Source organism: Lissotriton vulgaris, chromosome 10 (genome assembly GCF_964263255.1).
Source record: "Lissotriton vulgaris chromosome 10, aLisVul1.2, whole genome shotgun sequence".
Lineage (NCBI taxonomy): Eukaryota > Metazoa > Chordata > Amphibia > Caudata > Salamandridae > Lissotriton > Lissotriton vulgaris.
The window spans coordinates 6,794,868-6,820,484 of record NC_141698.1 but is presented as its reverse complement, the minus strand read 5'-3'; the positions used below and the strand labels follow the sequence as shown (position 1 = coordinate 6,820,484).

The window sequence follows — 25,617 nt, the reverse complement described above, 5'->3', positions numbered from 1 at the left end:
ATTATTGGTTCGCAGACCCACCACCGGGGTTGGTATTGCTGGGGTATCTATTCTAAGGTAAGGAATCTAATACTAACCTGTTTCTTTCAGATGCACAAGTTACTTACCTTCGGTAACGATATATCTGTAAGAAACAGTAGTTGGTATTAGATTCCTTACCGCCCCACCCATCCTCCCCGTTCTGCGAACCGATATCTAGGGTTACGGTCATCCCCTTTCAGGGCCCTAGTTTCATAGCACCAGTGTTGGTTTTTATCATGGCTCTGCGTTTCTGGCGCAGAAAAGCTGTGTATAATAACTGGCGTCAGCGGGCGAGGGTGGCGTCAAAGTACTCCGGCGACCTCATCCCGGCGCCGCCGACCACTGACGGGGAGCCGCAGACGACGCCTACCGACACGCAAGGGTACTGCTACGCAAAAGTTTCCGGATCCAGTCTGATGCCTTGGGATATTCTAAGGTAAGGAATCTAATACTAGCCAATGACCATGTGCAGTATCAACCAAAGGAGGGGTCACCTATCCCGTGATTTCCAAAGACTTTTCCACAAAACAAACTGCAAACATCCGGGCCCAACACTAGGTGGCAATCTATGCATAGTGTGCAGCTCTACATGCCAAGAACAGATGCATACTGGTAAGTAGCATTTTCCTTTCTTAGCGATATATTGTTACCGAAGGTAAGTAACTTGTGCGTTATCTGGCAAAAGGCTTTTGACACCCTGAAAGAAGCAATGTGCTCAGCACCCACCCTAAAAGCACCAGACTACTGCAAGCAGTTCATAGTGCAGACTGATGCCTCCGAGCTGGGGATAGGAGCGGTCCTCTCCCAGATCAATGAGGAAGGCCAAGACCAACCTGTTGCTTTTATAAGCAGGAGGCTACTCCCCAGAGAGCAGCGTTGGAGTGCCATTGAGAGGGAGGCCTTTGCTGTGGTTTGGTCCCGGAAGAAGTTGGGGCCCTACTTGTTTGGAACTCACTTCTTGGTTCATACTGACCACAGACCTCTCCGATGGCTAGTGCAAATGAAACGGTGAAATCCAAAACTACTAAGGGCACTTTCTCACACCCTCCCACAGGGGAGCCCTTAAGTACCAAAAGGAAAGGGTTGGAACTACTCAGTTGTCCCTCCTAGAGGAGGGGCTGGACAGAGGGGAGGATACTCATGTCCTTTGTCCAGTTTCGCACCTGAGCGGGAGCCAAGGGATCCCTAAACTGGCTCAAACTGTAGTATGCAAGGAGGCCACTAAATGTGCCCTTCAAAGCAGTCTGGTGGTGCTGGCAAGTGCCCCCACCCCCGCCCCTATGGTGGTCATACATCCTGTGACAGGAAACCTATTCTACCTTCCCCCTGCTAGAGCTTGGCTCAGCAGCAGGAGGGCAGAATCATGCCTGTGGTCAGTAGCAGCACTAGCTTGCCTGCAGACCCTGAAAGGCTGTTATGATAGTATGGGGCGGGGGTCTCCTTAGGAGCCCCCATGTAAATGGGATCTTTCATCCAACACTGGAATTGGTGTTCGGGTATGATTCCAACATGTTTGATACTAAACATGACTGTTTGGTTCAGCTACTATTAGGTTAGACTGCCCATGATGACCGATGTCCACTGTATGTCTAAAAATGGCTGACCGCACTTACAAAGCCTGGAGAATCGACTCGGGGCTTTTTAGGGGTGTCCTGCTCATGCATGGCACCCTCACACTTATAACCAAGCACCCTGCCCTCAGGGCTGAACAACCTGCCACAGGAGTGACTTGTAGGTATAAAGTACAGGAAGCTCAGATATAAGAAAACTGGACTCCCATGGGTGGCACGATACATGCTGCAGCCCTTGGGAGATATACTGGGGACTTACAAGGGTACACCAGTAGCCAATCATGGAGGTCTAAAATCCTTACCATGTCAATTTAGGGGTCCTGATTAGCAGCATCCCAGCAGACTAGGTCAAAAATACACTGAGACCAAGCAAAAAGTTGGGGTAACCATGAAAGCATATCCTACTTTCCTACGCCCATATTCCTGGATCTCCACTCCTCGCCACCCTGAAGCCCAGGGGACTAAGACCCGATGCTAAAAAGTTACCCATGAGTCTACTGGACGCGGGAGAGTAGTCTTAGTGCATATTAGCCGCCTAGAAGGCAGGTTAGCTGCCAAAATTAGTAAACTGCTGTACCACGTGTCAGTTGCAGTTGGACTTTTCGCAAGCTTGAGAGGACTTTGACGGATGTTGACACCTGTGGGCAGGAAACCCTCACCAAGCCTGTGGACCGAAGAGTATCACCAGGAAGGCTCCCGTCGAGCGCACACCATCTTCAGCATCCTGGAGCCCTTGCATCAGGCCATGGCACGGGCCTCTGATCCTGGAGCTGCACTAAAGATTGCTTTTCTTGAAAATATAACTGTTTCTGTAGGGCTTGCAGGTCATCCTGGCTGGCTTCTTGTCGGAGTTGGTCGCCTAAAATAACTCTAAATTCCACATTGATACTTAGTAAAGTTTTCCTGAGCTGATGGATGTTGCGGTGCCTCATCCTTTGTGCCTTGATCCGGAGCATGACCGTATCCAACTTTCACTGATTTACAGTGATGACCCTTGGGTTTCTTGTGTTAGTTTTTAGGTCTTGATCATCTGATGGCTCCCTGAAAATGTTTAGATTTTCCCCATACATTCTGTAGGAAGCTGGCTCTTTGTATAATAGGTCAGTAAGTTGATATACAGTGTAGAGTCCATGGGTTCCCATCCTAGTGGGCAGGGCTGGTTATACAATCCCAAAGTGCTCTGTTAGGGGGTAGTGTGGTCGAGCAGCCTTCGGCTTAACACAGAAGAGTGCAAGACAATTGCAAATATGCACAATGATTAATAAATGACAACACGACTCGAGGAGAGCCACACCAATTTATAAAAATAGCACATATCTTTATATATGTTTAGGCATCAGCGAAAAATTGTTAGTGTAAGTAGGATTTTAAATATAAATTCTTTTTACTTTAAAAAGTGGACCCCGTGCAATTTCTGAGTTCTGCAATTTTATCCTATGGAAGGAAAAACAAGTTCTGCAAACAGGTATAGTACATCGACTTACAGGACTAATCTCCAGGAGTAAAGTTGAGTGGTGAGCAAGTGCCAAGGCTGTCAATGTTAGGACCACAAAAACCTACAATTGCTTTCCATGTACTATAAATATTAATCTGCTCTATTAACCAATGCCCCCCAATCTGACATATGTTCAACCATAGTAATCTGCACAGCACTCTTTATTATGATCACCACTTCGTTTGTACAGATCAAATGCGCTGTTCAAAGGAAGTCCCTACTCCATCTTTGCCCCTTTATGGGCTGCTACGCACTCCTCCTCATTTACCGATTATCTTGTAGCATCACTATGCCAGCATCTGATTGCCTTCGATATACCAGGATCTTCATCCTACTTTTAACTATAGGTTCATTTACATTCCTGGATAGAATACTTGGGGGGGATCTCCCTTATAACCACCTGTCATTTTTCCCAGATATCTTTCCTATGGCTGCTTGATTTACAGGCCCTTTGCAACTATTTTTTTCTTGTGCTTATGCTCTGCTTCACAACTTGCTGCCATTGAGCATTTTTTCATTGTTTTCCCTCGTATGCTCTCCACCAAGGGCTACGTCCCATTCACCTCACAAACATCTGGTCCCCCACTCCCCCCCTGCCATCCAGCTTGCCTGAGCACCCTCTGAGGCGGACACGAAGGGGCTGTGCAAGGCAATAGCAAGAGCCCTACAGCCCTGCTGGCTAAGCCTAAGTAAATACAAAGGGAACAGATCAGTGGGCTGTGAGGCAGTCAGTGAGTGTGTAGGAGGGAGTAGGTACTTCCTAAGAAATTCTAAAGCGAGTATAATGCCATTATCAAGTGCAGAAAATGCTTCAGGGAAACAGCTCATGGATAGTGATATGGTCTTGTCCTCCTCACCCCCCGATTGCAATTGCGGAAACTCTTGTATGTAAAAGTAAGGCTACTCTGAACTCAAGGCTTGACCTCTTCGATTCCTCCTTTACTTGAGAATAAAGAAAAAACTAGGCAAATAACTGGTGATCCAAGCACTAAAATCCTTCCCTGTGAGATCATTTTTCAAAGTCCAGATAGCAAAAGAGGCGGATAAACCCTATCTTACCTTGCAACCTCATGCAGGTGCCTTACAAAAGGGCAGGGTTATGGTGTCTAGGATGAAAGGATTGCCATAGACTGTTAGCATGTGGGGACTTTAAAAGGGCTGCTCACAAAAAATCTATTTCAAGTATTAATGGAGCCAACTGCAAAACATAATGGCACTAGAAAACTACAACCTCACAACATAAATGGGGGTACACAAAACCCCACAGAATGGACAGGGCTTGAGGGACTCCTTATAGGGCTAACGGAAGAGATTAGACTCAAATTTGTGACCTCAGAGAAAAATCAGGCAAACATTCAAGGTGCTTGCGATGTGTTGGAAGGTAAGATGAATGCATTGATGGAAAAGATGAATACATTGGAAGCTTCAGTGGAAGAACTAAAATAAGAAGTGGAGGTGAATCATGAAGGGATCAAAACAGAGTGGGTGAGAAAGAACTTTGCGATAAGCTGAAGACGTTCGAGAACAACGCAAGACATAATAACTTGAGAATATTAAATGTCCCGGAATGGGTCGATGGTGAGTACCTGAAAGGGTTCATGGTAGAGCGAATCAAAGAATGTATTCCATTGGTCTACCCCAGTGAGTTAGCCTGCGGTATTCAGAGAATTTATTGTGATACTTTCAGAAAAAAACTAAATAGTAAAAAGCCGAGAAACATTTTGATCTGAAAGAAACACGTTAGTGTTAGATTCCTTACCTTAGAATAATCCCAGGCGTCAGTCTGGATCCGGAAACTTTTGCGTAGCAGTACCCCTGCGCGTCGGTAGGCGTCGTCTGCAGGCGTCCCCTGCGGCTCCTCGTCCGTCGTCGGCGTCGTGCGCCGTGATGACGTCGCTGGAGTATATAGACGCCGCCTCCGCGCGCTGACGTCAGTTCTTCTTTTTTCCGCGCCAGTAAGCGCAGATCCGAAGAGCAGTACTCCGGTCTTTTGACCAACTTTGTTAAACTTCTATCTCTTTTGGTGCCTGGTAGGATGCCCGGTTTCAAGAATTGTGACGGGTGTGACCGCACGATGTCGGTCACGGACCATCACCGACTCTGTCTCCGGTGCCTGGGCCCCGACCACGACGTGGACGCCTGCGTCGACTGCCGGGCTCTCACTAACAAGGCTAGACGGGAGCGGTCCCGCAAGCTGCTTGAGCTCCGGGTGTCGGCCCCGCGTCGGGAGCGGTCTCGGTCCGGCCGGAGGTCCAGGGAGCGTTCTAGGGAGCGGTCGCGGGTCGTCACCATTCGTCGGGCTCGTCAGGTAAGAAACACAAGAAGTCGGGGCGTCGTCATCGTACCCCCGACTCCCCCCCGACGCTCGCGCGACGCGGCCGGGGGTTCGGGTGACCTTAACCCCGCGGCTCCGCGAGAGTCGCCGGCGCGGCCTGCCCCATACCCTCCGGTCCCTGGGCACGGTGCGACGCCTGAGGAGATTGAGGCGTTCCTCATGGCCATGAGGGCGCTCAGTTCTCCGACGGGGCCTACGGCGCCTTCGGGCCCAGTGCTACCGTCCGGGGGCCCTAGCGGGTCGGGTGTCCCTGGCTCGACACCATCGGGTGCTCCGGCCCCGGTGCCGCCGACGGCTCCGACCCCGGCGCCGCAAGGGCCTTCGGGGTCGACGCCGGTTGGCCTCCCGGCTGGTCCGGCGCCGATTCCATCGGGGTTACCCCCGACGCCGCCGCCGCGCGGCGCCGGTTCTCCTGTGCCGGCTTCGGCCGGCGCCGGGGCTCCGGCGCCGGCTCCGGGCGGCGCCGTCCCTATTCCCTCCCCGAATCCGGACGCCGAGTCGGACCGGCGTCGATCGACGCCGGGCTCGACGCCGATGGGGCCTGTGAACCCCCGAGGAGCCGGTCTACATCGTTGACTCCGAGTATGGAGATGATGAAGAGTACGGGGAAGGTTGGGAGGGGTCTGAGGACCCTCTGTCACGCGAGTGCCAGTATGACCCGGACTGGACAGGTGATTTGGGGGACGCCAGTGGTCTGGACGACTCTCCTAACCCTGGCTTTGTCTCTCCTCCTTCCGTGGTGTCGGAGGAGGGAGCTGCATATTCAGTGGTGCTGATGAGGGCTGCCAAGGCCTTACACCTTGAGCTCCCCGTCGCGGCCGTGAGGCCTAACATCCTCACTGAGGTCTTCAAACCGCAGTCATGCCCACAGGAGCCACTGCTGCCGTTTAACGAAGCCTTGTCAGACGTTCTGTTGGGCACGTGGTCCAGGCCCGCTTCAGGTTCGCCTGTTGATCGGAACGTGGCCAGACGCCACCGTCCTTGTCCGGACGACCCCAAATTCCTGTCCACCCATCCCACCGCCGAGAGTCTGGTGATCCAGGCCTCTACCTCCCAGACCGCATTCCCGTCGGCCCGCCCGATCGGGAATCCAAGAGGTACGACCATTATGGTAAGAAGGTCTTCTCGTCCCTGAGTCTGGGACTGCGGTCTTGCAACACCGCATGCCTCTTGGGCCGCTACACCCACTCTGTGTGGGACACGGTCGCGAAAGTGCTGCCAGAATGCCCCATGGAGGTGCGGGCGAAGCTCGGCAAGGCTGTGGCTGAGGGCCGAGACGCAGCTAAATATTCCATACGGTGTGGTCTTGATACGACCGACTCGCTGGGCAGAGCTATGTCAACGACGGTGGCGATTCGTCGCCACGCCTGGCTGAGATCCGCCAACTTTTCGACAGACGTCCAAAATACCTTGATGGACATGCCGTTCGATGGCTGTCGCCTCTTTGGTGACAAGGCGGACCACGCGCTGGAACGCTTCAAGGACTCCAGGGTCACGGCCAAGTCCTTGGGTCTTTCGACCCAGCGCCAGCAAACGGGTTCGTTTCGCTCCTTTCGTGGCCAAGGAAGGGGCGTCCCCACACGTGCTGCCAGCCACGCGCCGCAACAATCCTTTCAACGCGGTGGCGGCCGTGGAAACTGCCGTGGCGGCGGTCGGGGTCAACGGCGGGGTCAGGCCACACCTCCCCCCGCAGCATCTGCCTCCAAATCCTCCTAGTCCGTGCTTTCGGCCCCATGTGACGCCAGTGGGTGGCAGGGTTCGCCATCACCACGCTCACTGGCGCACGATTACGTCGGACAGGTGGGTGCTGCAACTCGTCCGAAGGGGCTACTCCCTCCCCTTCGAGACTACTCCTCCAGCCATGCCACCGCAGAACCACCGTGTGTCGGGGGACCACTTGACGCTTCTGCAGGAGGAAGTTACGGCCCTCTTGGCCAAGGGAGCCATCGAGCGCGTTCCTGGGCCAGAAGTAGGGCGTGGTTGCTATTCCCACTACTTTCTGGTACCCAAGAAGGACAAGGGGGGCCTACGTCCTATCTTGGATCTAAGGAACGTCAACGGCTTCCTCCGGAAGGAGAAGTTCAAGATGTTGACGTTAGCTCAGGTCTTGGCTGCTCTAGACCCGCAAGACTGGATGGTAGCGTTGGACTTGCAGGATGCGTATTTTCACATCCCCGTCCTGCCGGCCCACCGGCGTTACCTGCGGTTCACGGTAGGCCAGGAGCATTTTCTGTTTATCGTGCTCCCCTTCGGCCTTACCAGCGCCCCACGGGTGTTCACAAAGGTGATGGCGGTGGTCGCAGCCCATCTGCGCAGGTTAGGGGTTTCAGTCTTCCCCTACCTAGACGACTGGTTGTTGAAGGCGGGCTCGCCCCAGACAGTCGTCCACCACCTTCAGATGACGGCAGACCTCTTGCACGACCTGGGGTTCTCCATCAATGTGCCGAAATCACACCTGTGTCCCTCTCAAAAGCTCCTCTTCATCGGAGCAGTTCTGGACTCGGCGCAGTTTCGGGTTTATCCTCCGGAACGGCGGGTCCGGGATATACAGGCTTTGATTCCCATCTTTCAGCCGCTATCCCGGGTTTCGGTCAGGTTGACGCTGCGGCTGCTGGGACTGATGGCTTCCTGCATCCTTCTGGTGCATCACGCCCGGTGGCGGATGCGGGCTCTGCAGTGGGACCTGAAGTTTCAGTGGGCCCAGCATCAGGGCAACTTGTCCGACCACGTCTTGATCTCGGAGGGCACTGCGAGACAACTGCAGTGGTGGCTTACGGACCGCGATTGGGTCAGAGGCAGATCCCTCTCCCTTCCCCAACCGGAGCACGTTGTCGTGACGGACGCGTCCCTCCAGGGCTGGGGTGGCCACTTGGGAGAGGCAGAGATCAGAGGCATCTGGTCTCCGGCGGAGTCCCGGCTCCATATCAACCTGTTGGAGCTGCGGGCGATTCGTCTAGCACTAAAGGCATTCCTCCCCTTTGTCAACGGGAGTGTAGTGCAGGTGTTCACCGACAACACCACCGCCATGTGGTACTGCAACAAACAGGGCGGAGTGGGGTCGTGGACCCTTTGCCAGGAGGCTCTGCGCCTCTGGCAGTGGCTGGAACGTCAGGGCGTGACTTTGACGGTTCAACACCTGGCAGGTTCTCTGAACGCCAGGGCGGACGAACTCAGCCGTCGGTGCTCGATGGATCACGAATGGCGTCTGAACTCGGACGTGGCGCAAGGCCTCTTTCTGCAATGGGGAGAGCCTTGGCTAGATCTATTCGCCACAGAAGCGAACGCGCAATGTCATCAGTTCTGCGCGTTGGAGTTTCGAAGACGGCACTCGCACAGCGACGCCTTTCGGCGCGAGTGGAGTTGCGGTCTGTTATACGCCTTTCCGCCTATACCACTTCTGCCCAGAGTGCTGAAGAAGATCAGGCGCGACCGGGCCCAAGTTATCCTTGTGGCTCCGGACTGGGCTCGAAGGTACTGGTATCCCGAGCTACTCAGCATGTCAGTCGGTCCCCCGATCCGCCTGCCCCTTCAGGAGGACCTTCTGTCGCAGCAGCAGGGGACGGTCCTCCACCCGAACCTATCCAGTCTCCACCTCCATGCTTGGAGATTGAGCGGCGGCAGTTGAGGCCATTTGACTTGCCTCCTGAAGTCTGTGATGTAATTCTGGCAGCCAGGCGTCCCTCCACTAAGTCGGTATACGCCTGCCGGTGGAACAGATTTGTGGCATGGTGCACAGCAAAGGCTGTGGATCCTCTTTCTGCCCCTCTTTCAGAGGTTCTTCTGTTTCTTCTTTCTCTTGCCCAGCAGGGCTCTGCTCTGGGCACTATCAAGGGCTACCTTTTCGGCCCTTTCCGCCTTTCTAAGGCTTCCTGATCAGCCTTCTTTGTTCAAGTCCCCTATTGTAACGAGATTCTTGAAGGGCATCACACACATGTATCCTCCTGTTCCGTTTGTGATGCCTCAGTGGGACTTGAACCTGGTTCTAACCTTTTTGATGTGTGCTCCCTTTGAGCCCCTTCATTCTTGTCCTCTCCGTCTCCTGACTTTAAAGACGGCTTTCCTGGTTGCCATCACCTCTGCCAGGAGAGTGAGTGAGCTCCAGGCTCTTTCTGTCCAACCCCCTTTCATGTCCATTCATCCTGACAAGGTGGTTCTTAGGACTAGACCTTCTTTCCTGCCCAAAGTAGTTTCTGCTTTTCACATCGGGCAGTCCATCACCCTCCCTTCCTTCTTCCCGCCTCCGCATCCTTCAAAGGATGAAGAGCGGCTCCATCGTCTGGACCCAAAACGTGCGCTTTCATTTTATATGGATCGCACACGCCAGTTCCGGGTGGATGACCAACTGTTTGTTGGCTACGTGGGTGCGAAGAAGGGACGGGCGGTGTGTAAACGAACCATCTCTCGGTGGGTCGTTCTGTGCATCAAAGCGTGCTACTCTTTGGCTCGGAAGGAGCCTCCTGTTGGGCTGAGGGCCCATTCCACTCGGGCCACGGCGGCTACTACTGCCCTGGGCCGGGGAGTCCCTTTGCAGGACATTTGCCAGGCGGCTACGTGGGCCTCGCTGCACACCTTTGCGAGGCACTACTGCCTGGACAGTCAAGTCCGGAGGGATGGCTTCTTTGGCCGTTCTGTCCAACAGGACTTTCTGGTGTAGGAATGTATTGGTTCGCAGACCCACCACCGGGGTTGGTATTGCTGGGGTATCTATTCTAAGGTAAGGAATCTAACACGAACGTGTTTCTTTCAGATGAACAAGTTACTTACCTTCGGTAACGATATATCTGTAAGAAACATTAGTTAGTGTTAGATTCCTTACCAAACCCACCCATCCTCCCCGTTCTGCGAACTGATACCTAGGGTTAAGGACATCCCTTTCAGGGCCCTAGTTTCAAATGGCACCAGTGTTGGTTCTCTCATGGCTCTGCGTTTTCTGGCGCGGAAAAGCTGTGTACAAAGAACTGACGTCAGCGCGCGGAGGCGGCGTCTATATACTCCAGCGACGTCATCACGGCGCACGACGCCGACGACAGACGCGGAGCCGCAGGGGACGCCTGCAGACGACGCCTACCGACGCGCAGGGGTACTGCTACGCAAAAGTTTCCGGATCCAGACTGACGCCTGGGATTATTCTAAGGTAAGGAATCTAACACTAACTAATGTTTCTTACAGATATATCGTTACCGAAGGTAAGTAACTTGTTCATTAAGTTTGAACCTTACATCCTTAAAGAGTGGATCCTCTTAGAGGCCTTGAAAGTAGGGAGTTATAAAAGATCTGATTGGTCTTTCCATATCAGATCTGACATATCCAAGGTTACGCAGCCAAGAACTGAAGGACTTGGGAGTCGCTGCCCAGCTGTGGTTTCCAGCTAACCTTAGTAATGTGGAACAAAAAGGTGCTCAACCTGAGAGGCCCAGGGGAGATAGTAGACATATCAGAGCAGAAAAAAAAGTTATATCGATGCTAGACAAAGGGGTTCAAAAGGGTATAAAGAGCATACCTAAATGGATGGATCTTTTTCGTTTTGGTGTCAATAATAATATAAAAATCGAAACTATCTTTATAAATTGTTGTTGGATTTCTTTAGGTTCTTGTGTATTCTTCAGTTGTTTTGGTGGTGCATAACTGCTTTACACCTGTTCCTTTGTGTGAGCCTGACTGCTTAGGGCCACAGCTACCCAGGGTTGAGCGAAGAGCATCACAAACAAAACTCAACTGGTCCTAAAGGAGTTGGTTGTGTATTTCACAAGAAGGTCACACAACCACACCATATACTACATGCCATTTCCCCACAAACACCAATTGTTCCAACTGGTAGCCATTGAGCTGCTGATCTTGGACTCGAGTGAAATGTCCCCTATAGGACATTTACTCTTGTTGCTTTCATTTTTCTGGTCCGAAGAATGGGTACGCTACGCTTCTTTATGGCCACTAAAACGTACATTCTATTTTTTTCATCTTAATACATTCATAATCTTTGATTTTCCTGTGTGTGCATTTAATTCTTGATTACGCCTTCCTTATTGACCTTCACATGTCACTGCTTTTGATTTTTCTTTGTTGGCTGTCTTCTAATTTTTGGTTTTGATTTTGTTTTCTTTGATTTGCATTCAAATGTCTTCACTTATCCCCCTCAACTTATGACATCTTATCCAGTTCTGTCCTCCTGCCACTTTTGTTCTTCGAGATCAGTCTCATCAACCTGTACTCTGTCACTTTATATTGCTCACCTGCTATCTTATCCTTTTCTATTTCCATCAAGAATTCCCCTTCCCATTGAAGTATTCCTCTGGACCTTTCCATTTCCTCAATGGTTACTCGCTTCAACATTCTACTTGTATTAGACCTTACTCATTTTTTCAATTTTTATAACTGATAAGTTTGCGATGATCAATACTTGGTGTACGTACCTAAGAAGCTAAATTCAACTGTTGTAGAGGTAAATTAATAATCCCTCATACCCCCGGTGAGTGTTTTATGCCCTTGAATCCTGGGCCAGGTGCGAGTTAAAATGTCAGGTTTGTGCATGTCGCCCCTGTGCGTTCCAGGTTCGACATAGCTGAGAATGTGGTGATTGTGGCCTCCCAGAAACGGTCGCTAGGGGGCCGGGAGCTGCAGCTGCCTTCCATGTCCATGCTGACCTCCAAGACATCAACACAAAAGTTCTTCCTGAGAGTGCTGCAGGTGATCATCCAGCTTCGAGATGATACAAGACGCGCCAACAAGAAGGCAAAACAGACTGGCAGGCTAGGTATGTTTCAATCTGAGCCTTGTTGTAGTACAGGTTTGAAATGTCATCCTCACATCAAGGATGCCTGGAGCTACTTTGTGTACCCCATAACAGTATCACTCTTTGCTTGTTCCATTTCCTTTGTCTTCGTTTATTCAGTTAGATTAATATAGTTCCCTCTTCCCTCCACTTCATGGACACACATCCTTTTAACCAAGAGTGACACCCCGAGGACCTCTCCCTCCCGTGTAGCCACATGCTTCCTTGGCTCTGGGCAGTGCACTTGGTGCACAGCTCACTCTCACACTCTTCCTCCTGTTTCTTAGTTGCCCCTGGATTGAAACTTTTCTTCCACGCGTGTGCTTTTTCCTTGGTACTTGATACCTCTATGAATGGTTCCTTCTCACAGACTCCTACTTTCTCTTGCTCCAGATTAACTATCAGAATGGTGTTCACACCCACGCTGTGATTTTTCCTTGTGGTCATACTAGCTTCCGTGGCTGTAGGTATTTCTCGCTGGTTTTGCTTTCCCTCCCCACATGCATTTATTAGGTTCTTCAGCCAATTCAAAACCTCTTTTTAGACATATGGAACTCATTATGTTTACAAAGCTCCCATATGCATGGACACTCTTCCCAAATTAATTTGTCTCCCTCTTTATCCTGGTTGAATCTCGTGCCTTAGATCCTCAGAAACTGGACTTTCATAGTGGCTTAACAGTAACTGAGTTGCCTCCACTCTGCCGAATGTGAGGAAGGGGCACCAAGTCTTTCATATTTCAGATATTCACTGCATGTTAACTAAATAGGGGCCCTTCAGAGTCTTTCCCCCTCTAATGCAGGGGCCTGCATTTTGCCCCTGTACCTTGGTATTTATGTATTTTAAATGTGTTCAATGAACAAAATAGAAAATCCATGACTCAAGACTTTTTAACTCTCAACATGTAATACTTAAAGAAAAAAATACATTTTTTAAAAAAAACACGGCCACTGACTGGGGCTTTTCCAGGCAAAATATATTCACATACTCTTTCTTTTTCTCAGGTGCTTCCAGCCTGGGCTCGGCTAGCAGCATCCAAGCAGCTGTGCGGCAGCTGGAGGCTGAAGCTGATGCCATTATACAAATGGTACGTGAGGGTCAAAGGGCGCGGAGACAGCAGCAAACAGCAACGGTTAGCATGATGCCTGTGGTGCTTGCAGGCCATCCATTATTTTTATTTTGGCTTTTCTGTTGTCATCCCTTCATGCTACCCATTCTTTCCTGTGTAGGTCACATTGTGAGTCGTCTTGTTCATTTGTCTGCATGTCTCTGGAATCTCTATGTGAGAATGAGCTAGCGCCTCTGTAGACCTCTGATCTGAATATGGCAGTTGTTGCACAGCATCGCCTTGCAATGCAAAAGTTCTGTGGCCACACTTAGCATGCATTTACATGAAGCGCATGCTGTTATCCACCTGTGCTGAGTGCCCATCCTGCCATGTGTGAATTCCCTGGCCTTGCAGATTTGATGCACAAATGGTCTTGTTTGTGTTGATTCGAGAGAAACTATGCAAGATAATGGTCTTGGTCACTCCATTTGTAATGCTCCTTGGTCTTTTTTACCTTCTGCCCACAGCCTTCTTGAGAAAGAGGGAAATTGTTCAAGTATAAACAGTAATTCACATTCGTATAAGGAGCTTGCCTTCCTGTCTGTACGTACTGTACACCTGCAGCCTGGAGGAATAATCATTCAGTGTTGAAAGGTCATTTTCTGTATCCCTTCTTGGGTTGACCCGTCACTTCTCTCTGCTCCAGATGCCAGGGTTTCCATTTTATTACAAATGGATTTACAACACTTTTGCAGGTCACTGTGGATTCCATTTGCTATTTCTCAGTGTAACACGTATAATGGTCCTGCCTGCCCGCTTGCTGACAATCGTCCTATTCCTCAGAGAAGCTCAGCCTGACTAATCATAGGAAAGTGAGAGACTGAATAGCTTTGTGTTTTTCTATTTGTATGTTTTCAGTTTTAATTCCATTTCTTTTTCATGGTTTGTAGCATTAGTATCCTTACAGTAACCATAAAAGCATCCTCTGTTCTCTCTATAACGCTGTCTCTAATTTAGTCGGAGCCCAGCCAAGCAGAAGTGTCTACTAGGAGGGACGAGTCCCCCATGGATGTGGACCAACCCTCTCCAGCAGCCCAGGACACCCAGTCTGTTGGTCAGTATTCAGTGCTGCCAGGTAAAACATTTTTAGTATTGAGCAGGGATTGGACTGGAGTTGTAGCATTTATTCGTGACCTACTGTAAGCACTAGCCATTAAAGTCACAATGGGGCAATTTCAATAATCTGTAAATGGGGTGACGGGATTACATGCCTAGTGTTTGTTTTCTTTTTGTTCCCTAGTTTCGGAAGCATCTCAGCCAGTCGAAGCAGAGAAAGAGGAGCGCTTGCCAGAGCTTCCGTTGTTAAGTGAGCAGCTGAGTCTAGATGAGCTGTGGGACATGTTAGGAGAGTGCTTGAAGGAACTGGAGGAGTCGCACGACCAGCATGCAGTTCTAGGTAGGTCTAACCCTCTGCATCATTGTAGTCTTTAGGATCTTCTTCAGCTGTTCTGTGGCTGCTGTCATGAGACTCGTATGGAGAAGGTTCTCGGAAGGTGCCAAGACAATCATTATTCATGGATTGCTTCTTCAGGGGATGGTAAGTGATGTGTAGCGCGTTCATGACCACCGAGCGTATCAGAGATTTACAGATTATGCAGCAAGAAGGGTACAAGCAAACAAAACGGAATCAACAAAGTGAAAAATGTGCAGTCTAATAATGTCTGATATTCTCCTGAGCCAGGTAGCAGGGCAGTTATGTTTCCATGCCGTTGTCCAAGATGGAAGGATGAGGATTCTCACTATCTTATTGTAAAGCTGTGTGGATAGCCCTGTCCATATTTACTTCTTATGCTACAGATCCCTCATTGGTGTCCAACAGCAGGCCAGATTTTTATGCCAGTTGTGGCTCAGTTATGTGGATATCACAAGCATAAGTGACTTTGAGCTTCCATAACTTCACTTCGATCCTTTGACATCAAGTTTGGTTCTTTATTTTGTGTGCCACAGTTGGTATCCTACCATAATAGAAGGTAAAACTCTTCCTGGTGGGTCTAACTGCAGAATTTTCACCTTTAGAACATCCCCAGATGTCAAACTGAATCCAGGAGATTATTTAGTATAGCCACAGCGCGTCACTAGGTGGCGGTGTGTGGTTCCGCGTCAACTCTTCTCCACCCTCAAAGTGACCGCTGTCTATAGTTCCACTCAACCGTGCTCATGTTAGTTCTGTTATTTCCTTGCCGCCATACACCAGTCTGAAGTTAGATTCTAATTTTTATTATACTGGAAGAGTTTTTTCCCATCTAATTTAATCCACTGCAGTAACATGTCCTCTCATAAGCCTACGTTGTTTAAGCCATATAGGGACTTTCTCAAACAGATTTCTGTGACCGATCTCCATGTTGATTCGGGAACATAAAATCTAGCTGTTTGTCCCAGAGCTCTGCAAGAAGCCGCTTGAGGGCTGTTCTCGCTCAAAGTAAGGGACACTTACCTGTTTTCTGGTCCAGTCCAGTGACAGGTCGTCATTGCTGTCCAAAGTCTTCAGGTAATTTATATTGTAAAAAGAAGCACAAGAAGTCCACCAAGCCTCCCATATCTCTGCCTGAGAATTTGTGCGGATGCCTAGGTGCCCTGCAGTCTTGCTCCTAGTCCCCTACTGAGGAGCCAATTCTGAAGCAGATTCATTGCAACCCAAATGTTGGAGTTAATCTAAGACACCACAATAAAGTGAGATGTTTAAGGAAGCCATGCTCTACATCTTTGGCACCCTTTCTGTGTTTTATCAGCCAACCCGCACTACATTAAATTGTGCACATTGAGGAGAGTGGACCCCTTGCCCTGAAGAATTTGCCACAACATGAGTAACTGGCAATGAAACATTTTGGCCTTCCTGGAAAAGGTTAGCAACATGCTGTGCTTTTAGTTTGAGTAAAGATCACATTCCAGAATAAAGAGGGTACATTACGAGTGAGTCTTTATCTCGATTTTAATTGGCATTGAACAAGTCTGTTCTTTGTCAATCACTGGGTTGTGTTGGTGCTTTGTTCACCTGTTTTTCTGTTTCTCTCCTTTTACACTTTACTTTTTCTTTTGTGATTGGGTAACCAATGATGATAAACGTGGGCATACTAGCGAGAACCGGCTGGTAGCCTCCCTGGTGTTGCGTACGTGAGGTGCCCTCTCACTTTTCACTTATTTTCCTTTGTGTTACTTTTTCATGTTTTGATGTAAGAAAGGACTTGTGTGGGTTGGCATCTTTTTAATAGCAATGTGGTTCTGTTAAACCTCTTGCTCAATACATTAAAAAAGAGAGACCAGGATAACGTGACATTGGACAAAATAGCAGGTTGAAATTTATATCACCTTGCTGTATGCGGTTTTCCAAAAAGAGGTAGTTGTGTAGGTACTCTCAACCTATCAGGCCTTTTGTTGTTTGAACCCTTTCGGTGTCATCTGTACCTCCTAGAGTAGCATTCGGTTCAGCTCTGACTCCGGAGCAGACTCCACACTCAGCAACAAGATTCATGACTGTTCCTGCCGCGTTGAGTGCATTCAATCCCATTGTTCTGTCCAACTCCTAACTAAATCGGTCTTGACCTTGGGAAGCGGGTTTGCCTCAGTCCCTCCGTGTCTGACTTCTATACTCTCTAAATCTGTACCTTTTCCAAGTGCTACGTGCAGTTTGAGACGGGCCACGAGTATTTTCATTTTGCTGTGCTCCTTTCTGGCCTCACCAGGGACCCTCCAGTATTCACGAAGATGGTGGTAGTCGCAGCATGCTGTTGGGCGTAGCAGTGAGTGGCTGTTGAAGGTGGACTCGAATAGTCGGTCATGAACCACCTCCAGATGACAGCAAGCCTCCTGACATTGCTGGGGCTCACGATCAACGTACTGAAACCACACCTCACTCCATCGCAGAGGGTTCCTTTCATTCTAGCCATTCAGAATACGGTGCATGTTCGATTCTTCCCTCTGGATCAAATAGTCCAGGATTTTCATTCTAGGATTGTGATGTTGCATCTGTTGGAAAGCCCACAATGGTCCCATAATTTTGAACAAACCTTCTATAGTACCCAGTCAGTCCAAGGAATGCCCTGACCTGAGTCTGGGTAACTGGAGCTGTCCAATCCAAAATAGTTTGGATTTTAACTTGGAGAGGCTGTACATGGCCCCCACCTACCAGGTGGCCCAGGTACACCACAGAACTCTGCCCTATTTGGCACTTGCTTGCCTTAATAGTCAGGCCTGCCTGCTGCATGGCCTGAAGCACTTCCCTTAGGTGGTTTAAGTGATCCCCACAGGTAGAACTGTATACAGCTATATCATCCAGGTAAGCTGCACTGAACTGTTCCAACCCAGACAAGACCCTGTTCACCAACCTTTGGAAGGTGGCAGGTGCATTCTTTAATCCAAAGGGCATTACCTTGAACTGATAATGTCCCTCTGGTGTGGAGAATGCTGACCTCTCCTTTGCTCCATCAGTGAGGTCAATCTTCCAGTAACCTGAAGTCAAATCAAAAATACTCGGGTACTTAGCAGCCCCTAACCTATCAATGAGCTCTTCAGCTCTAGGTATAGGGTGAGCGTCCGTGTTTGTGACTGCATTCAAACCTCTGTAGTCCACACAGAACCTTAACTCCTTGGGTCCCCCCTGAGGATTAGGTTTAGGTACCAGAACCACTGGACTGGCCCATGGACTCTAAGACGGTTCAATTACCCCCAGCATCTTAGCAACCTCCGCTTTAATGCTGGCTCTGACATGGTCAGACGACCTGTACATTTTATTTTGGACAGGTCGGCTGTCACCAGTGTCAATGTGGTGCACACACCACTCAGTGATGCCTGGGGTCAGAGAGAACAGGCCAGCAAACTGCTCCAGCACCTGCTTACAGTCTCGGTGCTGCTGGTCTGTCAACTTGGGAGAGAGCACAACTCCCTCCTCTGACCCATCTTGCACATTGGTGGAGAGGAGGTCAGGCACAGGCTCAGGTTCCTCCTCCACACCCTCATCAGTGGCCAGTAACATGGTCATGTCTGCCCTGTCATGGTGTGGTTTCAATCTATTCACATGCAGGACCCTGTGAGGGTTCCTGGGGGTGCCAAGGTCAACCAAATAGGTAACCTCACCCTTCTTTTCTAAGATTGGATAGGGCCCACTCCACTTATCATGGAGGGCCCTGGGAGCCACAGGCTCCAACACCCACACCAACTGTCCTGGAATATACTCAGGCATAGTAGCCTTTTGATCATACCCGTGCTTCATGAGCTCCTGGCTGGCCTCCAGTTTCCTGTTTGCCTTGTACATGTACTCCGCCATTCTAGATCTCAGGCCTAGCACATAATCAAGCACATTGTCCTTAGCTTCTTTAAGAGGCTTCTCTAAAGACTCTCTAAGCAGGCTCAATGGCCCCCTCACAGGGTGTCCAAACACCAGCTCAAAAGGACCGAAACCAACCCCTTTCTGTGGCACCTCCCTGTAGGCAAACAGTAAGCATGGGAGGAGAACATCCCATCTCCTCCTGAGTTTCTCCGACAACCCATTTATCACGCCCTTCAGGGTTTTGTTGAATCTCTCAACAAGACCATTTCCTTGTGGGTGATAGGGGGTGGTGAACTTGTGGTTGACATCACACTCATCCCACATAGCAGTCAGATAGCTGGACAGGAAGTTCGTGCCCCTGTCAGACACCACCTCTTTTGGAAAACCCACTCTAGTGAACATACCAAGCAGTGCTCTAGCCACCGCAGGTTCATCAATGGTTCTAAGAGGTATGGCTTCAGGGTATCTAGTAGCATGGTCAACTACCACTAAGATATACCTATTCGCTGATGCAGTAGGTGGGTCCAGGGGACCAACAATGTCCATCCCCACCCTTTCAAAAGGAACCTCAACCACTGGCAGTGGTATTAGGGGAGCCTTTGTCTTACCCCCTGCCTTGCCACTGGCCTGACAGGTGACACAGGAGCTGCAAAACTCCTTTACCTTTTCAGACATATTGGGCCAGTAGAAATAATTCACCAACCGGTTCCATGTCTTTGTCCGTCCCAAATGTCCTGCCAAGGGGATATCGTGATTCAAAGTCAGGATGAACTCTCTGTACTTCTGGGGCACCACCAATCTCCTGGTGGCCCCCTCCTTGAGGTTTCTGGCCTCAGTATAAAGCAGTCCATCTTCCCAGTAGAGTTTATGAAACCCACTGTCAACCCCCTCCTCTTGCTTAGAAGCAATCCGCCTCAAGCTCTCAAGGGTGGGACAGTCACGCTGTCCCTGACTGAACTCCTATCTGGAGGGTCCACCTGCTCCTGTCAGTTCTGCCAAATCTGACAGCTCTGGCAGGGATGGAGTCCCTCAGAGGCCAAATCCTCCCCATCAGGGTTAGATTTTTCCTGCGCCTCTGGAGTTCCCTGGGCTGGCTCTCCAGACCCAGTGCCCTTGTCCTTGGACGCTTGGCCCTTTGTTCCAGGGTCCAAGTGTTCAGCCCCTCCCTTCTGGCTAGTCTGTGACCTAGTCACAGCACATACCCACTCAAGGAGCTCCAATATTTTCATATGGAGTCCTCTCGCCACCCCTGACCATGCAGAGGCTTCAAGATCATTGCCCAGTAAATACTGGACTGGGAGCACCTTTGACACAGCTACCTTCATAGGGCCTGTCACACCTCCTCATTCCAAACCAACCACAGCCATGGGATGGAGTTTAGTTGTGCTGTCTGCATATGTCACCTGGTGAAACTCACCAGGTAACAACCTCTCTGGCGGCACCAGCTCATCCAGGACCATAGTTACACTAGCCCCAGTGTCTCTGAAAGCCTCAATCTAAGTCCCATTCACTTTAGGCCTCTGCCTGTACTTGTCCACGTTTGGAGGTAAGGCAGCAAGGGTGCCCCCTCCCAGGGACACTAAGGTTGCTTCCACCACCTGCCTGTTCTGTTCTGTACACCACCCTCCACCCCTACACTGACACTCCCTGTGGATGGACCTACTAGGGGGAGCTTCTTGGTGCAGACAGCATCTCCCTGCTTATGCCCTGGCTGGTTACAGTCAAAGTACTTGCCCACCTTTGAGGGATCAAAGAACCTACCAGACTTTCCCTGAAACCCCCTCCCTTTGAATTTGGGTTGGCTCGGGCCCCCCCCTCCTTGTGCAGGTTTTTGTGTGTCTTTGGAGGACTCCTTAGGATTTTGACCTTTATTTCCCTGGACTTTCCCCTAGGGAGGGACCTATCCTCCTTTCTTCTGGTCACCCCCCTGATGCTGAATGGAAACCCGGGTTCTCACCCACTCATCAGCTTATTCCCCCCAGCTCTCTGTGGTCTGTCAGCTTAGAGTCCACTAGATACTGGTGTAACTTCTCTTCTGCTCAATGAGTCAAAATGTGTTCTTTCAAAAACAAACTATACAATCCCTCATATGTCATCTTTGTTACCCACAATCCAGCCTTCCAGTGCCTTTACTGAAACGTCCACAAAGTCTACCCAAGACTTTGAACTCAATTTCTGGGTGCCTCTAAACTTCACCCGGTACTGTTCTGGAGTCAGACCAAATCTCTTGACTAAGCATGCCTTCATCTGCTGGTATGGTTCTGCATCCTCTCCCTTCAGGGTCAGGAGCCTATCCCTCCCAGCTACTGGAATCCACTCCCACAGGAGTGCACCCCAATATCTAGAGTGGACCCTACTCATTTTAAGAGCCCTCTCAAAAGCTGATGGCCACTTTTCAATGTCATCCCCCTCAGTGTACTTGGGTACTATGCCTTTGGGAAGTTGGGAAGTTTAGGTTCAAAACGACCACCCCTAGACATTTCAACATCTTCTTCACTTTTGCTGCCATCATTCCTTTTCTCCTCCCTCTCCCACTTTCTCTTAGCCAATTCGAATTCCTCCTTCTCCAAGGCAATCAACTCTAATTGAGCCTGAAGCTGTCTCTCTGCAAGGGACAGTAGTGGTACCTGAGTAAGGGACCCTACCCCACTCCCACCATCCCCTAGATTCACCTGGCTAACACTAGTCACAATGTGAAAGGTCTCATCCTCACCCCCGTCTCGGGTGAGGTTGGGGGGGGGGGGACATCTTCCCACCCCCTTGGGTTCTCCTCCGCTGCCCTGGCCCAGGCTTTTAGGGACTCAAGCAACCCTGCTTTCCTCATCTTCTTTGCAGGACGCAGCCCCCTAAGCCTACACTGTTCTCTAAGATCCGCCATCTTAAACTGGGACAGTTTAGCCAGGTCCAGCTCCATGGTTCCCTAGTTTTGGGTCACAAAAAAACTAGGCAAAATGGACTTAGTACAATTTGGAAAAATCAAAACAATGTATTAAAAACAGTTTAGTCCAAATTCGAAAAATCAAACTCAAAAGTTTTGTTCTAAGGCAATTTAGAGGATTTTTATAATCTTAAAATATTCACTGAAAGGTGTACTTTTTAAACACAAGTCCTCATCCACACCGCTGAACACCAAATGTTGGAAAGTGTGTTATGGTAGGGGCAAATGTAGGTCTGCCACTGGCAATAAGGCCACTAACACATGATAGCAATCAGCATAGGTCTTAGAAAATTATTCCTTTGCTCAACCCTTGGTAACGTTGCTACGAGCAGACAGGCTTAAATTCAAAGACAGGTATGTAAAGCATTCAAAAATAACATTTCAGTAAATAATTAAGACACAACACAAAATAAAAATCCAACACCAATTTATAAAAATAGGTAATATTTGTATCTTTTAAATGACACCGAAACGAAAAGAATCCACTGTAGGGAACCAGAGATATGAATTTTTAAAGATTAGTCACTTTCTAGTGCTTAGAAACCAACAGTGTCCCTGAAGTAATTTCGTTTTCTCTGTCAGGGACACACCTTTATAAATTGTTCTGACGAATTCTGACCACGGTAGTGGGCTGCCTTCTTCAGAAAGCGGGGTCCAGTTAGAACACCTTCCTGGCGTTCTGCTTGCGGGTCCCAAAGTATCCAACACGCAATCCAAGGTTCTGGAATCTCCAAGAGGGTCCTTGAAAGTGTGAAACTTCAATTCCGCAATCCACTTGAACAAATCCCTTACAAATCCACTGGTAATCCAGTCTTTGAATTCTTTATGGGGCTGTCCAGGTGAGCTCTGGTAACCTGTAGCTTGCAGGGAGTTTCCACTCTTGAGTCTTTTGGCTGCAAGGTTATCCACAGGGCTGTAGTTTCAGATGGTGCAGTCTTCATAGGTCAGGCCTTCGAGTTCCTTGCACACAGCAAAATCTTCAGCAGGGCACTTCTTGCTTCATTCAGTTTCAAGCAGCAGATCTGGAGGGCTCTGCCCCTCTCAGATACTTATTCAAAATTCTCTGGGTCAAGCACCAGGTCACTGCTGACCAATGAGAGCAGGGCAACTCCTCATAGTTATGACCACTTCCAGTGGAGTGTGGCATTAGTTTGTCCCAGAATGAATCATCCTTCCAAATCCATAATGGCTGATTTTCCAGCAAGGAGGTAAGAGCTGGCTAAACACGCCCCCTGGGATATCTCATTTCCATGGACCATCCCTGTACAATCTGCAAATACCTTTCTTAAGGCTATTCCTGACTCTGGGTCACGACTGTCATAGTGGACTAAAACCCAGGCCTCCCCTCTGCCTTTGAAGAGCTTAGTTTACAACGCCACCTCCTGGCCTGGCATTCCTATAGAACAGATCACTGCCCTCCCAGCAGCCTGGCTAATCCACTTAACTCTGACCAATCAGGGCAGACCACTGAAAGGCTGAATTTGGACTTACAAACAACAAAGTCTCATAACTTATTGTATGTACACTTTAGGAGAAATTCAACAATATAATATCGTTGGATTTACTACGACCATTCTGGGAAGTCTTTGAATGGTCCGGCTAGTCTCTCCTATTAATATTATTAATCAATCACTTCCTACCATGTTAACCTATGGGCCATGGGGTTTGCAATGGGGAAAATGACTTGCGCCACTTTTGTAGCACCAGGGCTTATAAAACCATATTTTATAAGTATTTCCCTAATTTCTACCGGACCCCCACCCCCTGTGGAACTAGGGGAGACTTCAGGGTTTCCGAATCTGCAGAAATATTGCAGATCACCCTTACCCAATTCTTCCAGCATCAAAGTCGAATTTGAGCACCTCTTTAAGACAATGAGAGGAGTGAAATGTAAAATTTCACTTTACCCAGGCATCTAAAAACTCATTTTATAATGGCGCTCCTTATAGATAACTGACCCCCCACCCCTGGGATACCTAGGGGTGACCCTGGGGGTCCCTAATATGCAAAAGTATGGTAGGTTTTTAATTTGTAAGGGCCCCTACCCCCAAAGTCGAGTTTGGGCACAATTTAAGGTTGAAAAGCTGTCCTGCCCACCAGTGCAGCTTTTAAATGGACCTCAGGCTTCAGCACTGCACACATGCTGGTGCAGAGAATCTGCTGGCCTCTAAACTGCCATGCCCCAGGATACTGGAGACTTCTAGGTAGTTTCAATCCCCTGCCCTATTACATACTAGGGGCTTAGGTGGTAGGTCATGCCAACTACAGGGGTACCCCACCATACTATAGTGTACCCTAGTGTATGTTGGGTGTCTTAACTGTGTTCTAATGTATTCCTTTTAGCTTGGCCCTGGGCAAACTGAGCGCAGGGTCAGTCAGAGTCAGTTACCACCAGTTCCAGTCAGCAAAAAGTTGGGGGTGCCCAGGGCACAGGATGACTTTGCAACAGCATCCTTTGGCCTGGGTCTCAGTAAGTGTTGCTTTGAGGATTGCTGGCCTAATGCCCCCCTGCATCCGGGTAGTCTGCATGCCAGATGGCTTATACAGGCTCTGCAGTGGGATCTGAAGTCTGGGTGGACAGCACCAAGGAAACCTGTCTGAATTCATTCAGGTTTCCGTTAGACTGCATTGGCGGAGCTTTGACTGCAATTGACCTGCTGCAGACCCCTGTCCTTACCCCACCCAGAGCTGACATTGGTGACCTACATCACTGCAGTGTTAAGAAGGTCATCTAGGAGAGGTAGTTTAGAGCGGAATCTGGTATCTGAAAGAAACAGGTTAGTATTAGATTCCTTACCTTAAAATATCCCCAGGCGTCAGACTGGATCCGGAAACTTTTGCGTAGCAGTACCCTTGCACGTCGGTAGGCGTCGTCTGCGGCTCCGTATTTGGCGCTGGGATGACGTCGCCAGAGTACTTGGACACCGCCCGCGCGAGCTGACGTCCGTTCTTCTTTTTTCCGCACCAGCAAGCGCCGATCCGGAAAATGTGGTACCCATAGTCATTTTTTGACTAAACTTTTTCGATCATTTTTTATCACTTTTCGAGGTCTAACAATTCCAGTGCCGGTATGGATGCCCGGGTTCAAACCCTGCGTCGACCCCCATCGCCAGTGTCTGCATTGCCTGGGACCCGACCACGAGGACAAATCGTTCCCTGACTGCCGGGCCTTGACGTCGAAGGCTAGGCGGGAGCGGTCCCACAAGCGTCTCGAGCTCCGGCAGTCGTCGCCAAACCCCCCCCCCCCCCCCCCCACCCCGCCATTTGAGGTCCCGGTCCGGAAGGAAGTACAGGGACCGGTCGCGGGGCCGGAGTCATCACAGCTCCGGGAGACGACACCACTCCTCGGGCTCCAAGTCCTCAGGTAAGAGGCACAAGAAGCCAAAGAGGTGACATCGCCGCTCTCGACGCCGATGGGAGACTTTTACTTCTATGACCCGGCCCAATCATTTGACCCTGAGTATCAGGAGATGGGTGGCGAGGCGGATTGGGAGGAGTCTGAGGACCCTCTGGCACAGGAGTGCCAGTCTTATCAGGACTGGGCAGGTGAGCTAGGGGATGCCAGTGATCTGGACACCTCTTGAGCTCCCCGTCGCGGCAGTGAGGACTAACCTCCTCACTGAGGTCCTTAAACCGCAAACAAGCTCTTCGGAGCCTCTGTTGCCATTTAATGAGGCCTTGTCTGACGTTCTTCTGGGCACTTGGTCAGGCCCGGTACAGGTCCCCCTGTAGATAGGAACGTGGCCAGACGCCAACGCCCGGCTCCGGGCGACCCTTGCTTCCTGTCCACCCACCCCACCCCCGAGAGCCTGGTCATACAGTCTCCTAATTCCCAGACCGAATTCCCGACGGCTCCCCCCGACCGGGAATCCAAGAGGTACGAACAGTATTGTAAGAAGATGTTCTCCTCACTGAGTATGGGGTTGCGGTCAGTTAACACCGCGTGCCTCTTGGGCCGTTATTCCCACTCTCTGTGGGACACGGTCGCGGACGTGCTGCCACAATGTCCGGAGGAGGCCCGGACTAAACTCGCCCAAGCCCTTACAGATGGTCGAGATGCAGCACAGTATTCCATCCGATGTGGGCTGGATACAACGGACTCGCTAGGCAGAGCGAT

The 25,617-nt window shown here is 49.9% G+C and overlaps 1 protein-coding gene across 2 annotated transcripts in view; it reads left to right on the top strand.

The window, feature by feature from the left end:
- Positions 1–25,617, top strand: part of HUWE1 (HECT, UBA and WWE domain containing E3 ubiquitin protein ligase 1) — a 1,800,886-nt gene that overhangs the window by 1,659,845 nt on the left and 115,424 nt on the right. Inside the window, exons 70-73 of one of the 2 annotated variants that reach the window (XM_086940169.1) lie at positions 11,941–12,173; positions 13,196–13,323; positions 14,257–14,353; positions 14,540–14,695. In XM_086940169.1, coding sequence (XP_086796295.1) covers positions 11,941–12,173; positions 13,196–13,323; positions 14,257–14,353; positions 14,540–14,695 — 614 coding nt within the window. The remainder of the gene's footprint in view (positions 1–11,940; positions 12,174–13,195; positions 13,324–14,256; positions 14,354–14,539; positions 14,696–25,617) is intronic. The other variant, XM_086940170.1, reaches the window with a different exon arrangement.